Consider the following 18521-nt stretch of genomic DNA (forward strand, 5'->3'; position numbering starts at 1 on the left):
AAATGACTGTCTTTTTTATCTTTATAGAAGTCAATGTTTGGAATTGTGTAGAGTAAATCGGACCAAACGCGTGTGGGGAATTTTTCGATCTAATATCAGACTTTAATCGAATTAGTTCCGTGTCATCGTTCTGTCATTAAGATACAAAAAAGCACTAATTTGTATCCAATTTATTATTGTCAATTAGCAATTAAAACATATAATGTGTGATCATTTGATTGAATTTAAAGTTGTTGATAAATCTGAAAATCATATCATAAACGTCACGGAGTTGTAATCAAAATATGATTATCTGGCTTAATGCATAATTATGATGAATATGAAAAGTTGGATCGTATTTTTTTTCATAATTAACTCGGTATAATTTTATTGATTTTTTAAATTTATTTACTTTTTTTTTTAAGGAAAGAAATTCAGTTTAAAAAATGTTCCACATCACACCAATTAGCTAATTGTTAATTGAATGTTTTGTTTTTAATAAGCATGCTATAAATATGTGGAACACGTTAATTAAGGCTCGTTCAGAATAATATAAATAATATTAAGACCGCTGGGAAATAATGGTGATATAAGGTAAACTATATATTACAGTAATGGGCCAGGGGGTATATCATAATTTGCATGACGATACCGGTGTTAAAATTCAAAGATGGTGAAGATTATAATAGAAATGACTTACATTTCATTCTCATCTTTCAGTTACAAATCTTATCTCATATGACGAAAACGTCAAAAGTTATCGATACACGTGTCAATTGCACTATCATAACAAAAACTTAGCTACGACCCTTCACTCACACAATCAGGTGAAAAGCGTTTAGCCTGTATTGACAGTCACGTGATGTATTAAGCTCCACCCATTGGTCTGTATGTGAAGGTCATGTGACTTAGTTTGTCGTCTGCAGGGAAAGTAGGGGTGGTTTATGTGGTATGGTGTATGGAATATTCACTTTGAAGACAAATCATAGTAGAGAGATAAAGTAACCGAGTTGGCATGAGTTCTTACTACAGTAATATTTTACCGGCTACCGTTAACGGTAGCAATATGGAGCATCTCTATCCTCCCGACGCAAAAATGGAGAATATGTATACGCCTGGCGGACAACAAATGCCATATGATAACTGTTCTTCAATATATTCTTCAGGATCATATATGCGATATAGTGGTTATAGTGACAGACATGATTCTAGGGGAGGGGGAGATGTGAAACCCCAATCCCTATCTGTGACAAACTGTGCTCCCCAAACCTCATCCCCACCCTACCCTGTTTATCCGAATGGAACAGAGAACTATAACGTGTCACATTTTGATAACCGCAGTGTAGATTGTAAAACATCGGACTTACAAGGACAAATGTCTAATTATTATTATCAACAACAACAAGCAATGTCGGGCATGCAAGAAGTTACAAATACACCAAACGGTTATCATAACGCAATGAACGGAATGAGTCCACAAAATATGACAGTTTATCCGTGGATGAGACCAGGAACAGGGGGTAAGCTATTAACCTTCTTAATCTGTAATTAATGGTAATTAAATGTGCAATTAAACGACTATAAATGTTTTATGTTTTCTACTAATAATAATATAGCAGAATATATTCAGCTACGCCTTTTCCTTTCGTTTTAATAAGCCTATTGCTTAGAATCTCGTTGCTTATTAGAAGAACAGTATTAAAAAAGTGCATCAAATTTCGTTATTAATTTAAGGCTTTTGTGTGAATTGATCGGGTTTCTTTTTCCTGCAGGTGTCAGATATATACACCTGTTCGTCAGTTAGAAAATGCAACAATATTAGCTTTTTTCTATGGTAAAATAAAAACGACCTAGTTTATAAAGCGATCGACTACAGTCTACAAAAGCTACACCATGTAGAACAAGAATTAATAATTGTATTATAACATTAACGCATTTTATAATAATAATCAACAAACAATGATAAAAACTATGTGAATAAATTAAATTCATACTATTATGATTTATAATCGTAAAATAGAATACTGCAAGGATCCCTTCTTTTTCGTCTACCAATATATATATATATGTTCTAAATTATACTAATACGTGTGACCTATTGCCATAACTTGGGGCGCTTATCATAAAACGTATTCAAATAGCTATTTACCGCCATAACTTAACGACTCTTTTATGTTTATGTCGAAGAAAATCCTATTAAATGTACAACTCTTTGCGTGAATTCGTATCAATGGATAACAATATCCAATAGGGTTTGATATAAAAGAGTCGTTTAGAAATAACATGTGTATTATTTGAAAAGAGTGAATAAATTGGATAATTCTTTGTAATCATCTATGTGCACAGAGCCCATATTTAGCTAAATTTCCATTCTTAAATTAAAGAATAATAACTGTTGTTCACTAGGTCAAATCCAGATTCGTTAAGATGCACAAACTCAATTGAAACAGATTTCGGGGGCGTGTGATTAATACTAGTCCAATGTCCGTAATATATACATATCTGTAGAGTATATATTTATTTTTTGAAATTCTATATAGAAATATGTTTTTAACTTTTTCCCGTAAGAATGGGGGTTATTTTTTTTATGACGTGGAAATTTTCACAGTAATGAACATGAACGGGCTAGCAATTCTAAAAGTAATACGTCACTGGTAAGTGAAAAGCTGTGTTCACCAAAACATAAAACAAGGACTTAATTAATTTTGCTGAAAGTGTTATTTGACCGTTTCAAACCTTTGTGTCAACTGCAAATCATAAAACTGGGACGATAAAAAAGTTGCCAGGGAAAATAAGCCATAAATATTCACAGTCAAAATGGCGACTGATGAAACAAAACACGATCTAACCAACATAAATTAGATCGGTGTCGAGTAATGATTGCCTAGAATCAATAATGTGCTTCAATGACTCATTTTACTAATCGCACTGATCGAATCCTGATCGATTTTTTAGAGTTTGTATGAATTGGGCAACATGTGCATTGACCACTAACCAATTTTATTGCCTTGAACTTTTTGTAACCTTCTATTTTTTTGCTTCTCAAAACATACGAACGCCATCCCTTTTCGCGTCCTGCAGCGTGTTTAATGTAATAATAAACAGGATTTATTTTATATCTCAGATACAATCTATCATTAACACATCGTCTTCTGTCCGTTTTCCTATAAAATACTATTCAATTGACGCTTGACCATAACTTATGGCTACTACATGGTCATCGGAAAACTGACCACTGCTTTTTGATTTCCTCTGGTCAGTTTTATACTTATTTGATTGCGATGAATGCCATAAAAATCGAATGACATTTATATTCAGAGATCTATAGCTCCTATACCATAAGCCCAACACATCATCGTATTATTGCTAGGTTCTAATCAAATTTTATACCTATTTTATAGGAAATGGTGACGCAATGCAAGCAGCATTCATTGGCAAGTAATCAAATATAATTTTAATTTTGAAATGCTAATAATTTAGAAAATTTTCATAGATTTTTGAAATTGAAAAAAAATACAGCTTAATTTAGTTTATAAATATCCTTACAGTGTTTTCTTTCAAATAGTATTGTTAAAATAAATTCAATATTTATGCTTAATATTTTAATATTGAATATAATCATACTATTAATATAAAAATTTGTGAAATTTAGTATCTGTATTTAAAAGATAATATATATTGAAAATAAATATATTAAATTGCAGTCGAAATAACTAAAAATACCAAAAAGAAAATCGACATATAAATTTGGAATAGGCAGTGCAAGGGGGTCTTTATTTGTTGTTTATGATATGTGTACATATAGGAAATAGAGTTATTAAATAACATCTATAACATTAAGCAAAAAAATAGCTCTCAAGACAAAGCCTTGCTTTATACCTTTATGAACATTTCACATATATACACTACTTTGTTTAAGAATTATTATACTCGGGGTTTAATCTCCATAAATAATTCTGTGTATACTAAAACCATAAATTGTAGCCGTCAAAATAAGAAAGATACATCTTCGTTCGGTAATAACTATACGTTTCATATTTAAATTTTGAAAACTATCTGCGATCTCTTACCAACAATTTTACATCGTATATTAAATATATATTATACAAATCAAGAATCTCACTACGTCTCGAAGTAATGGCATTTTCATGAATCGCCTTAATTATTTCTTATCTCATTCACTGTTCCTTTAAAGTTTCTATTCACACATAAGCGGGTCAAGATGTGTTCTAGCGATAGTGAATGAATTAGATAGATGCTGTTCAAATTATAATAATTTTGGTTTGAAAAAAGGCAATCCACACAAAGGCTTTAAGTTATAGTGGTTCTTCTATAAATAAAGGCATCCCATAAACTATCCTAGAGAAAGGAGGGCCTTCATACGATATATGATAGCATTAAAGTGGTCCCTAATAGTCCGAGCGATGACTTGTCCTAGGCTATTTTACTTTGTCCCACTCGTTTATCTTCAAAGGTAAAAAGAAGTGCGAGCCCTCTAAAGCATCTTAGGGCTGATTTATAGACACCTTTCACTTTACATTCAAAGCGTTTGACTTCTTCTCTTCGTGATGATCAATAAACACTGCTAGAAAATGGCAGTCATAAATTGTATCCGCCCGTCGCTCATTGTAAATTACTATTCCGATGGCCCGAATCGCTAACAAAAAGAACCGTGTTAAACTGACATAGCTGAAGCATATTTACTTTTCTATCAAATTCTTAACATGTGTTTAATACGTCGAGACACGGAGGTATAAAGTATTTTGTGGTCCGGAGTTGGTGTTCAGTGTATGTTTAGTGATGTTGTTTAGAATATGAAAGTGGTGATATATCGCTCAATCCAAAGAGATGCTTCTTTTTCTTCTTGCTGTCTCATTAATATCATCATTTTTGACACAGATTGGATGTATCAGAGATATAATAGAATAAAGATTTATGTTGTGGTAAAATGTAGATTTATATATCACAGAAAGTAACCTTATATACTTATATATGTATACACATCAATAATATTTCATGCTTCTCTTCGTCTTGAATTATACTTTTGCGACTGTTATAATTCGTTTGCAATTCCTTTTTGATATTAGGCATTGGCTGTTGTGTGAATCAAAGTCAATTTAAGTATCTATTCCACACAGGGTACACCTACTCTTTTTTTAACCCCGAAAGTGTATTAGATATATTTAAATTAATAAACAGGACATAATTTACACGAGGGTATATTCTTCAAACTTTCTGGATGTGTATCCAGCTATTTTTTTTAAGATAATACATACAGTTTTTGTTATTGCTTTTTGAAACCACAAAATTATAGCTTGCACTGCAAGTAATTTATTGCTTTCATTACCATTGATTAAGACATATTTTGCATCTAAAATGTGAATAATTAATGGAAGAATCCGATTACAAATACGAATTTTCCACCAAAGATTCTACATAATATAATACAGTCTTAATAATACCAACACAGCTACTTCAAACAACATAAACTATCTAAATAGTCATAAATAAGTACGTAAATGGAGCATGCTAACATCATCTCTTCACCTCTGACTTTACATAGAGTTATGACCTCCATAAAGTCACACTAAAAGCTTGTAAACCTGGTTTGTTCTAAACGAAAATAAAATTTGTTTTATATGAAAAGTCAAAATTTGACCATGTATGTCAAAAGATTTTTTTTTGACTGATTAAATTAAGACATTTATTTACACACGTTTCAATTTTACTGAGACAATTTTGAAAATTTGCCGTGAAGGAATTTGAATTGTCGCCCGAAGTATTTTAGTTCGTGTTTTCATGAAGCTAAAAGTTTTCGAAAAGGACACTAAACTCTTCAAATGATCCAGTTTTTTTACATTTTCCAACATTTAGATATTATATTCAAATTTTTATGCTGTATAAGATAATATCTCCCCAGCAGCAACCTTAAAGGGGTGACAGTGACTAAAATCAAGTGTTTCATTATCCTAACAGAACACCTAAATGATATCGTAAATCTTGTACAATATACATGTAATGCTCCTTTCTTTAACTCGAATCATTCAACTTTTTCAATATTCTTAAGTAAACCTATCCATGTATTTATTTGTCCATTTAGATATCAAAATTAAAGGGCGTGTAACTTAATATACAATTTATCTGCTGTATTAATGATTAAAACCTCTCTGATTAGTAAAATTGTGGATATTTTATCTGAAATCGCACTTGTAACATATGTATATCTCCATGTGTTTATCGCATTTAATGCGAATAAAACGAAGTGTTGATCTTAATACCTCTCTAAATCATTTATCTTTTTTTTACAATTTTACATATAAACAGTAGCAAATTTAGTTAATAGTAAAATACTTCAATTCCAAACTTTTCCGAAAATTAGGCCAATAGTTTTGTTTTTAATTTTCATATCAAAACAGAGTACTGGGTCAGATAAAAATGATTTCTGTGTTTATCCATTGGTTTACATGTAACATCCGGTAGCGTCGTTTTGCTTATTCATAGATTATTAAAATTGCTCATTTTCGACCAATGATCTTGAAGTAGATATAACAGTTACTCCTCAAATTGAAAATAACATGTTAGAGCAACACACTAGTAGGTCAGATGCGAATGCCTTCCATATTATCCTTTAGTGTCAATCTAACATCCCAATGTGTAATTTACATATTCATAACTAATTAAAATATAAATTATCCATTTTAAGCCAATGATATTTAGGGAAATATATTTATTGATATTTGAGTCAAATCAAAATGTTACCCATATATTTAATGGGGATGTTCTTGATGTTCAGGATACGATTCTAAAAATACTCTTGGTGTCAACGATCTCTCTTTACTACATTTCTTCCAATAACCACACTTTATACTAATTTAGTCTTTGAAACAGTTATAATACAATCACAAAATATGATCATTAACGAAATATAATAAATAATGTCTAATATAAAAAAGCAGAAATAAAACTGATGTCTAATTTGGCAACATTTAAATATTGAAACAATTTCTGTACAATATTGTAGTAGCTGATCTTTAAAAAAAAAATGCCATTGTTGCTTTTTATTCATTTCTCTGAATTAACGTATTTTCTTTTTCTTTTTTGGAATTTTTATGTTATTGATTTATTTACTTAAATTACATGGTTGTTAGCGAACAAGACTAGTGCACATCGTGCAAGTTAACGGTATTACCAGACCATCGATCGATATTATCAAGAAAATGTTGCCTATTAATTGAATATGAAAATATTATCACGGTTTTCTCACAGACTGGTGTGTTTTTCACAGAATAGATCTTGCCAGTTATTTTTTAGTCTTCCAGATTCTTATGGGTTATTTTTTTTTTTTTTTTAATATTGTTTTTGACTGCTTGTGTTTTTATTCAAAAAGAAAACGTTCGCTATACGTTAATGTTATACCTTACATAGATATTTAAACATATTTGAATAATTATTCCATTCATATATTACTTTTGATGTTCCTTAATACAATTTCTTCTCCTATATATAAAGATAGCTCTGGATATGGAGTAAAGTTAACTGGGGTTATACAAACTGATTTTTAGAAAGAAAAATTGTTTGTTAATATTGCAATTTTATTATTTAAGAAGTTTATAAAGTCATTAAACATATCCACTATAAGTCCTCTTTTCACTATGTTACACAATGTTATCAAAAACATCAACAAAAAACGACTTAGATGGAAATAACTAGAGGGATAACTTATATCTTAGATATCAACAACTTAATACAAAAACTGTTTGCCTGAGCGTTTGATCTAAAGCCACAAAAGGCTAATAAATCGTCTTCTTAACGGGGCGTTTATGACTCTACAATTAATGAATAGTAGTATTTTAGTGTCGTTAGGCATATAAAACCCGTTGAACAGTTCTGTACACGGGGCAATATTAGCCTCATCTATTTAACAGGACTATAGGCATTAATGGTTATTATTCAATGATCTCTAAGTTTGATGACAGTTTTATTTGAGAGGTTTTCTATTCGTTGAAATCTTGGTGTGATTATTATTTATTCATTGTCAGATAAAAACAAATCAGATTGTGGATTTATAAAAAAAAATGTCAGCCATCAGATTCAGAGATTTTATTTCTCTCTCTAATGACAAGGAAGCGTCAATAAGACTTCATTACGATTTGATGAAAGTGTACTTATTTCCTATTTCTATTTAATCAATATAAAGATTCTATCGTTCGCTAGTCTCCGTGTGTAAATCCATAGAAGATGGGCGAAAGGTTGGCACTGACAGAGGGCGGAGTTGTACATTGTTCCACTGGATAAGTCTATACACGAAGTTATTTACCCTTATTTATAAAACATGATCAAAGCCATCTAGATATTTCTGACCAATTTATTCGCTTTGTTCAACTTGTGCCGGGTCGTGTATCAATAAGTGGAAATAGGTCTGTTTGATTTGTAGTATACAAGAATTCGATTTAGAAAATAGCACTATCTCTTACAGGAATCGCTCACCTATCATTATGGTAAAAGTTATGGCGTCAGTAGTTTGTTTAGTTTCAAACCAACCACTAACATGGGAAATCCATTTTACTAATTGTACGTACATGTAGCGCTAGGAACTTTGCTTTCCATCCAATTACACCAAGATGTTGAACGTCGACTGTGCAATTGGAGCTTTAAATGCGGAAAGGTTAAGTTTGATTAAATAGTTTTGTTTTTAACTAAAGAGACATTTTACTTAAATTGGCATTGATGTTTTTTTGTTACTACTTGCTAGAATGGGGACATTTTATGTAATTGATCAGCTAGTATCTCTAGCCATATTATATAATATACATAAACAAGTACCTTTAACCATATTTCTAATTTACATCAGCTAGTATCTTTAACCACATTTCTAATTTACATCAGCTGGTATATTTAACCTTAATTCTAATGCACATCAGTATATCTAACCATATTACTAATTTACATAAGCAAGTATCTCTAGATTTCTAATTTCCCACAGCCAGCTAGTATTTCTAAGCATATTATGAATTTACAGAAGCTGGTATCTTTAATCACATTTCTCATTTACAACAGACTTGCCTGTGAAATTCATATTTTACAAAGAACAAAATGTCATAATTTAAAGATATACCACTGTGTAATATGTAACCGAATTTAAATTACTAGTGTATGTATTCTGTCCTTAATAGGTTGTCATTTTAAAATCAAAATATGTTTAAATTACACCAGATTGCGATTTTAAATAGAAAAAAAGCATGTCAAAATTTAAAGATATACCTATTCGTGGTATGTTATTAAATTTATATTATTAGTGTACTATTCTGTCCTTAATGGGCTGTCATATTAATATAAATACATGTACAGGAAATTGCAATCATCTCTCTTACTTCATGATCTGATCCATATTTTATAATGAACAGCCGTTACTTTCGTTCTGATTGGTGAAATGTTGGGGGGGGGGGGGTCAGTGTAAATGTTGTACAATTATCTTTTTGAAAAAAAGGATAGCGTTCTATAAAACATTATAATCAAATTCATTTACCAACAAACTGTTGCCAAATTCGTTGCTGTGAATACAATACATCTACCCTAACAACCACAAGACCACATTCATAAGTCAATAAGTCAAGAGACGTGCCATTACGTCATTAATGATGGCGTGTAAATAGAACGAATTAGCAACTGCAATAAAACACACAATGGCTGAGGTGTCATTGAAATCTTGTTGATTCGATCGGTGGTGTCCGTGGAGCTTTGTATTCATTTCTTCATCAAGATCAACTTAAAAGAATAGATTTAAGATTATTACTCCGCATGAAAACACAGTGATAAGATCGACTATTGAGTAAGGTACAATATTGCCCAGAGACAGTTGATCTTTTGGTCTTTAGCCCGAAGCATTTGCTATAATAACGGTTGTAAATATCATACCTATGTAATAGATACCTCGTAGTTTCTGTTGCTAAAATTAGACAATGTTTATTTAAAGTTAGCCAACAGATATTCAAGTTCATGTGAAATTTGTCATTTCATTTTAGCACTTCCCTTTACAATTTGAGTTTGACATTTATAAGCATGGTTATGAATATTGTTGTCCTTTTTTGTATCACAGAGATGTTGTCTTTAAAGTAGATAAATATTTTTAGGTATAGAGCAAACGTTTTTCAAAATCATTTTTTTGTAAATACGAGTTTCACCGCAATTCAAGAAAGCTTATTTATGTTGGATAGAACATTTTGTATGATCATGTTATAGATATTTATTACAGGCAGGCAATACAATGTTCTAAATTTTAAAATTATAATATTTTAAGGGCACTAACGGGCAGAAGTGGACACGGGGTATTTGGTTAGCGGTGTAAGAGGGTTGGGGGTTGGGAGGGGGGGGGTCTATCTTCCGTGTAAATTTGAAAAAAAATCACCAGGGTTTCAATGGGGATTTGTGTCGCATATCTGGACCCGAATATAACGTTGAATTTCAACAGCTACATCAGCACAAATATACACGTTTCCTGGAGAGAGAGAATAAGTGATATTTTATATTGTTATTTGGGTGTGATAGGGCTTGGCCCAGTCAGATACAGTCATCGAATTAACTGGCCAGTCTAATTATTAGAACAGCTGAATAACTGTATATGGTAATTCTATAAACATTGAAACGTTGAATACAAATTCCGGTTTTAACTGAGGTTTAAAGGCGCTAAATCGCTATTCTTTGGCATCTAGAAATAGACACAAATGGGTCGCCTTGCATATAATTAAGGTAATATGAATGTATATAAACTGATTTACATTAAATCGTTTCTGTTTTACTATAATTTCTAATCAGTTATGTTCGGCGAAATACGCGAAGAGTGAAAACTGAATGACAGTCTTTGCCGTCTGGTTATTCCAGTCTACACCAGTAGTATTCTCCTGTGGGATATGTATAGCCTCGTTCATCCAGTCTTATTACAAATGGCGCTCGAAAGCATTCTGGCACGCGATTCGTCTGCCAATTTTAAAATGTCCATTCTTAAATATTGGATATCCATCTTTTCACAGTAAGATAACAGCATCAAAGCTGATTTAAATAGACCAATAAGTCGTGTTTGCAATGTCGAAGTCTGTGGATGGTAATATTAACGACTTGCCTCCTTTAATGAAGAATCTTATGGATGGAATGTTTAAATAATTGAACTGATTTTAAACAATATCGAACATAGTTCATCACTGTTAATAGATAAAACCTAACCGTGACTGTTAACTGAAACAGAAAATAGGTTCTAATCAATATTGTAATATATTCCGTCATATAATCATATGAATAAGTAATGGGTTTTCTATCTTTACCTTTCAAACCGGTCGAACTGAAACAATGCTCAGGTGGCTTTTCTTGCACGAACCATGTTAATTGTTTGCAATGATTTTGATTGGAAAATGTTTATTCAAGAGCATTAGGAAAAAAAAAACATTATCAGCACAATGCAACGAGTCAAGGGCATTTGATTAAAACTGCATTAAATTGTAAATGAGCACGTAGTCCATTAAAACTAGAATATAGATAGGTACAATATGAATGTTATTGTTTCATTAAAACTAGAATATAGATAGGTACAATATGAATGTTATTGTTTCATTAAAACTAGAATATAGATAGGTACAATATGAATGTTATTGTTTCATTAAAACTAGAATATAGATAGGTACAATATGAATGCTATTGTTTCATTAAAACTAGAATATAGATAGGTACAATATGAATGTTATTGTTTCATTAAAACTATTGTTTCATTAAAACTAGAATATAGATAGGTACAATATGAATGTTATTGTTTCATTAAAACTAGAATATAGATAGGAACAATATGAATGCTATTGTTTCATTAAAACTAGAATATAGATAGGTACAATATGAATGCTATTATTTCGAACTTGCTTTGAGTCTCTCATAAACTCTAGGGTAAATTATGTACCATTCTATAGACCTAGATGTGTATAGATTAGTTTTTAGGTTAAATGACTAGACCTGATTATACATAAATAAATTTGTCGATTTAATTACGTCTGATGTGTCGTTTTTGCTTTATGATGGGTATCTGTCTATATTAAAAGTTTTTGCTTCACACATTGAGCCGGTGTAGAGATATTATAGCTATTTTTGTATTCCACTGTCGAAAGTTTAAGAAAAACTATCAGAAAAAAAACCCCAAAACTTCTGCCTAATACTTTGAAAAGAACATTTAATCTTAACGATTTTGTCCCATCACTAATCCAAATAAGTCATAGTAACACAGGCCAACCCTTGATTTTAACCTAAATTAGAATGGTGTAGTTCCTTTAAATTAATTTGCAACGAGACTGGGTTTTGTATCGATCGGAATTGTGGACGTAAAAGATCCAAGGTGAGTGGATGGAGTAGAAAAAGGGACGTTAAACCCCATCTCATTTCGTTTCCAAGGTTGGTTTGAATTTCCGTTGAAATAATAATATTTACCACGTGCTTGACTCAAAATAAGCTTTATATTTATATTTGTATTAATATATTTTCCTTCAATTACGTCTTACAATGAATGTTGTAAGGTTATTCCACGGCCATATTTGTGCTGCCATATGAATATGAAACAACAGGGTATCGATTTTCATCTAATTATTGCTACCGAGTACAAAGCAAAATTGACCGAAATTGTCCCCCTTATATATGATTTGCTCTGACATATATTGACGGATGAATGACAAGTTCTTTTTGATGTAATTTGTAGAATAAATGATAAAAGTAAAGTTTAGAAGGGTCATACATATCAAGGCATTATTGATTATTTCAGTAAAAATAGCTTGAAGGGTTGGGCTAAATATACTTTGTATTTGACAGATTAGGTGTGTAGAATATATCAAACAATATACAAGACTCTTACTTGTTTCGCCGAATTATTAATAATAATGTAATGCTATTTATGGAAATTCACAAGCTTAAAATAGATCGGGTGAATCAAACAGTGTGAATATTCCCTATTTACCATAATTTTTATATAAAACTGTAGTATTTTGTGGGTCAGTTGACAAGAACAGGAAAGCCATTCAATACTGTGCTCGATGGATTTATAGCTATCAGCCTTAAAGTAAATGCTTATATTATACTAGATACTAAGACGTTTATTCATCCTTATTTGTAGATGTGGATATTATGAAGACTGTAAATTTTTCACAAATCTTACAAACTCTTCTGGCTCTTTGTTTTAAAACTTTCATTTCAGTTTTACTTACAACTTTTATAAAATAAATGCGTGTGTATATTGGAAAAGTTTATTGTGAATATTGTTTATTGTACACGAATCTGACAAAAACTCTACCTTCATACAAGTTTTACTATCAAAATAAATATTAATTTCTGAATATCAGATTCTATATTATAGCTATGAATGTCGACAGTCTTTACTTCATCATTTATATACAATTGTTTTGCATCTAACTCTGCATTGTGGTGTTGGCTATTCTGCATTGTATATTTCATTGTCAAGTTTTAAAGTGAGATTTCTCAGGACACATCTTCACGTAATGGCTAGTGTCATGGGTCATCCAAATATTTTACAACTTCAGAAAACAAGAAGGTTTTTCATAAATCTGTTTCCAGGACATTATATCACTGACATCGCATGACATAATCGAGCAAAAGTTGTGAATATAAATCACGCACATGTTACTTATCTGCCCTTTGTATCGCAGATGTCCAGCTTTTGTTTAGAGAAAGTTTTATGATCACCATTAAGTTGTATTTCAATATTTCTCAATGCATCTTGTATAACTCCTTTTGCTATCAGGTCGTAAAATTTAAAAGCCCCGATATCCCGCTAACACTTGGTGCCGCGGGGACCGACGAGTAGACAGCAAAGTATTTTGAACAAGCCGGTGAGCACCATGGGCAATGACTCGATTCAAATTCTGTTTTTGTTGAAGCGAAACCGAGCGAAAGATTTTATGCTTTAAGAGTGGTATTAAGAATATATTTTTAAAACGAGATTAATGAAGACTTAAGTGTATAATGTGACCATGCTTAGTTAGCTTTTATGAGATGTGATCATACATTATGGCCATTTAATCTGTTTTTTTCTTGAATAGACAGAACAGTGTGTGTTTAAAGATCACTTTAAACCTACCCTAACGAGGTTAAACTATTGAAGTTTATGTCGTATCGATGATAATAAATGTCATTGAACCTATTGACAGCATCATAATGATACATAATTAGAAACCGTATTACTAAGAGTTTGAGTTTGTGTCTAGTACACAGTAAAACAAGAAACTTTCTTTTATATTTTGTGGTATGTTCCCACAATTTTCATATTTCGAAACATTTTAGTATACATTTTACATATTTAGTAGGGTTGTTTTTAGTTTGTGTCTAGTACAAGATATAAAACAATAAACTTTCTTTATATTTTGCGATATGTTTCCCCAATATTAAGATTTTGAACCATTTTAATATACATATTCAATTTAAACGTTCAACGTGTTGTTTACACTAGTCCACCTATACATGAAATGATGCACGTATTTATAATTTCTAAAATTATTACTAGTCACCTTAAAGATTACATTTTCATAATTAAAGTATATTTACGTTTTCGAAACGATTAAGCATAAAAGTTGAAATGTACCCAAAGATTCAAATTATAAGGGCCAGATCTTGCAAGGATACTAATATATTCCACCAGTTTAAGAATAAATATATTTATGATTGTAATAGGTAATGTTTCAGGGAGAATTTGCTTGACATGAATTAGTACCGCTTCTTTAAATATGAACACACCCTCGCCCGAAAACCCCTCGGGTTAGTTATATTTACAAATGTGTGGGGGTACCAACTGTTGTCACAACGAGAGAAAAACAGGTGACCTCGGGTAAATTCTTGAAAATTCTCATATTGTTATTTTCGTGCATGCATGTAGTGCAGAAAACAATCTTCATCATCCAGAGACAGAGCTCTTGCAAGGATACTATTTCCCATATTCCACCAGTTCCCGAAAAAAAATATATGAATGAAAGAAATATGTAATGTTTTAGGGAGAATCTGCATGAACATAAATTATTTTAAAAAGAATAAACACTTACCACAATAACAACACAACAGAGAGGAGACGATCATTTCTCCCAAAAATAGAAAAAACCGTGCTATTTTTATAAAATTAACATGGAGTATTTAATGGGTTCGTGTAAATACGTTTTCCTACTGCGAGATTATGTATATAATTATTTTTCACCCAATACTTTAAGTTTTAAACAATTTAATGTTAACCATAATCAATCTGAAACTAGATAATTCAATCCATAATTGAATGTGTAAGATGTCTGCCTAAACACGATTAACTGACTAAAATAATTCACCAACTAATAAATTAATGAAGTAATAAATAAATTATTATTTTAATCCATTGATAAATGAACGAATTTTGAAATAAATTAATTGATGAATGCATAAGGTAAATAGTGAATTTACAAATATATAAATGATTTTTAAAAATATATATACATAACATAATTTTTTTTTTTAAATATATGAAATAAATTATTAATATTTTTATATAAAATATTTGATGTATTTTACAGTAAATACATCAATAATGAAATATCTTGGATAATATTTGGCACGAAATATATTCCAAAATTTTTTAAAGTCTTTAATTTACAATCTATTATAATTCTATTAAAAAAAATAAAAGACATACATCTTACAAAATTAAAGGTTTTATTTCTTAAAATATATTTTCTTTATATATATAACTATTATAAAATAATTCTGGCCATTTCCTTTAGAAACTAATGAACAGTAAATTGTATGACTTAATATATGTGTATATTACTAATAATATGTATTTCCTGACTTATTTAATTTGAAGGCCGTATATATTCTTGCATTGTTTTTAATTATGTAGAGTTAAAAGGTAAACGATTTCTATTTGGAGAAGAAATTTGAATATCCTATATTTCTTGCCATTATATTACAGATTTATGGCCACATTAATATGCATTGCTGTCGGAGTTTTTGTCGGTTACAAAATTAATCTATAACTTCTTTTAGTATAAAAATTAGGTTGCGTCGTCTGTATGGGAGAGAAAGAGGGGGTGGGTATGCCTCGTCAGAACAAAAAATAAGATCGCAGCACAGCGTTTTATTAATATGAAAACTGAATGCTGACTAAAAAAAAAAATACAATATTTACAATTACTAGAGAAAATACTTCAAAACTGCGTTTCATTATTAGAGATAATTTCTAAGAAATTGAAGAGTATATTTCATCATTGGAAACATTTACCCGCCATATTTATAATAAGTTTAAAAAATAAAGCTAATTATCTGTTCATATTTTTATTTTGTAGCTGATGTGCATTTTGAACAGAAGAGAACCCGACAAACCTATACACGATACCAAACATTAGAATTAGAAAAAGAGTTCCATTTTAACCGATATCTCACAAGGAGACGAAGAATAGAAGTGGCGCACATGCTCGGGCTTACAGAAAGACAAATAAAAATATGGTTTCAAAATCGACGGATGAAATGGAAGAAGGAAAACAATGTTCAAAAATTAACTGGTCCCGACAAGAGTTTAAAAGACTGTGACTTGTCCCCTAAAGACATTGGTACCTCTTCTTTAAATATGGACACCCCCTCGCCTGAAGACCCCTCGGGGTAGTTATATTTTACAATTGTGTGGGGGTACCAACTCCTGTCACAACGAGAGAAAAACAGGTGACCTCAGGGTAAATTCTTGAAAATTCTCATATTGTGATTTCGTGCATGTAGTGCAGAAAAAATGGCTATCTTCATCCTCCATTGTGTGGTATGCCAATTTAGCCGATAAACCAAAAAGGGAGTCCTACAGGGTGCCGTACTAAAGTGACAATCATTCAGCTTGGGTGGTAAAAGTACTCGAACGGGCTTTGTGAGGTGGACCCTTTTAGTTGATTGAAACCCACACCTCTTGGGATTTTTTCTCAAGTGAAAAACTTACAGGGTAAACAAAAACTAAACGTAGGTCGTTGATGAATATGTTGATTTGCATGAAACGTAGTTATGTTACTTTACTTTTATTTAGTTTGAGAAACTGTCGACAAATTTGATCAACTGGCGAAAGTGTTGCTGAACTAAATTATATTCTAATTCTAAATGCGAGGGAATAAGACGGACCCACATATAAGCCAAAACACACTTGTTAATATAATATATTTATATAACAAACGATATGAAAAACTCATAGAAACCTTATATACCTCAATATGGCTGGAAATATAAAAAAAGGAGACCTACGAAATACACTTTCAGCAAGTTTTTTGTTTGTTTTTCTTTATTTTGTATTATGTATTGTGTCCAAAAAGTTGTAAATTATTAGTATACCTCAATTATTAGTATATTTTAAGTGATAACTATATTTCTAGTTTTAAGTTATAAAGTCATATGGTAATACCATTCGTTTGCTTATTTCTGATTTATTCTATTTAAATTATCTGCATGTAGGCGTAATTCGTAACGTCTATTCATAGTCTTGGACTTAGGATGTGCCGATGCATATTTATGTATGAATATATTTAGGACACTGTTTTGCTTTAGAACTAAAACCATTTAATAAACATGCTATTATGTGAATTTATTGATTGAAAAGCCCATTAATGTTGTTAGTTATTAAATCTTAAAACACAAATTTAATATCGAATAATATTTTAAAAATAAGTCGCATGCTCAATAAAATGTAATTTGATGACGAAACAAGGGCAAAAAAATGGTTTTTACTCTAATTTTGTTATTAATTTGTCAAAAAAATATTCATCTTTGTTATCATCATACTTCATAATTTCTTACGTGTATGTTTAGTGACAATATAGTCTCTTAACTTATGATCTTACGATGATATTATTAATGTGTTTGAATAAATGTGATGTATTCGTTATTAAAATGGCGTCAGAGTGTTTACAATTTAGTCAAAAACGAGTTAATATTTACATTTACAGTATGATTGTGCACACGTGTTAGTCTCTACCTAGACTTCTAGGACTTTATGCCTCATCAGCGGAGAAGTCGCCTAGGGGCTATCACTGAAAAATGTCTTAAGATAATGGTGTGCTTCGTCTAGACTCCAATTGGGGTGCCGAAACATAACGGAAATTCAAAGTTAGTTTCTCCCAGGTTTTAGCTATGAGTACTAAACAGTTATGAAATTCTTGAAGAGATACAAAATAGTTATGTAATTCTCGAAGAGATACAACACAGTTAGGAAATTCTCGAAGAGAAACAAAACAGTTATGAAATGCCCTACGAGATATTAAATCCTTAATTAAGCCTTCCCAACCGGTTAATGTAGATTCTAAAGTTTCCAAATAAACAAGCAATTGGGGGAACTAAAGATAAATATTCAGTCTTGTCATTCCTTTTTTATCAATCTGTACGCATAAAGCTGACAAGAAGGTTTCAGAGAAACCACTGGCATAAGCTAGATGAATGTAGACTATCAAACTACTGTATGTTTGTGATAATATGGACACTTGTCTTCAGTATTCTAGGCGGCTTAAAAGATCAACCGCTTGAAA

The 18521-nt window shown here is 30.9% G+C and overlaps 1 protein-coding gene across 1 annotated transcript; it reads left to right on the forward strand.

Moving 5' to 3' along the window:
* Positions 1–421: 421 nt before the first annotated feature.
* LOC126820531 (homeobox protein Hox-B7-A) lies at positions 422–17925 on the forward strand. The gene is made up of 2 exons (XM_050548553.2): positions 422–1499; positions 16317–17925. The coding sequence occupies exons 1-2, from the start codon at positions 995–997 to the stop codon at positions 16631–16633; spliced, it is 822 nt and encodes a 273-aa protein (XP_050404510.1). The 5' UTR covers positions 422–994; the 3' UTR covers positions 16634–17925.
* The last annotated feature ends 596 nt before the right edge of the window (positions 17926–18521 follow it).

The sequence above is a fragment of the Patella vulgata genome, chromosome 5, assembly GCF_932274485.2.
Source record: "Patella vulgata chromosome 5, xgPatVulg1.2, whole genome shotgun sequence".
Taxonomy (NCBI): Eukaryota; Metazoa; Mollusca; class Gastropoda; family Patellidae; genus Patella; species Patella vulgata.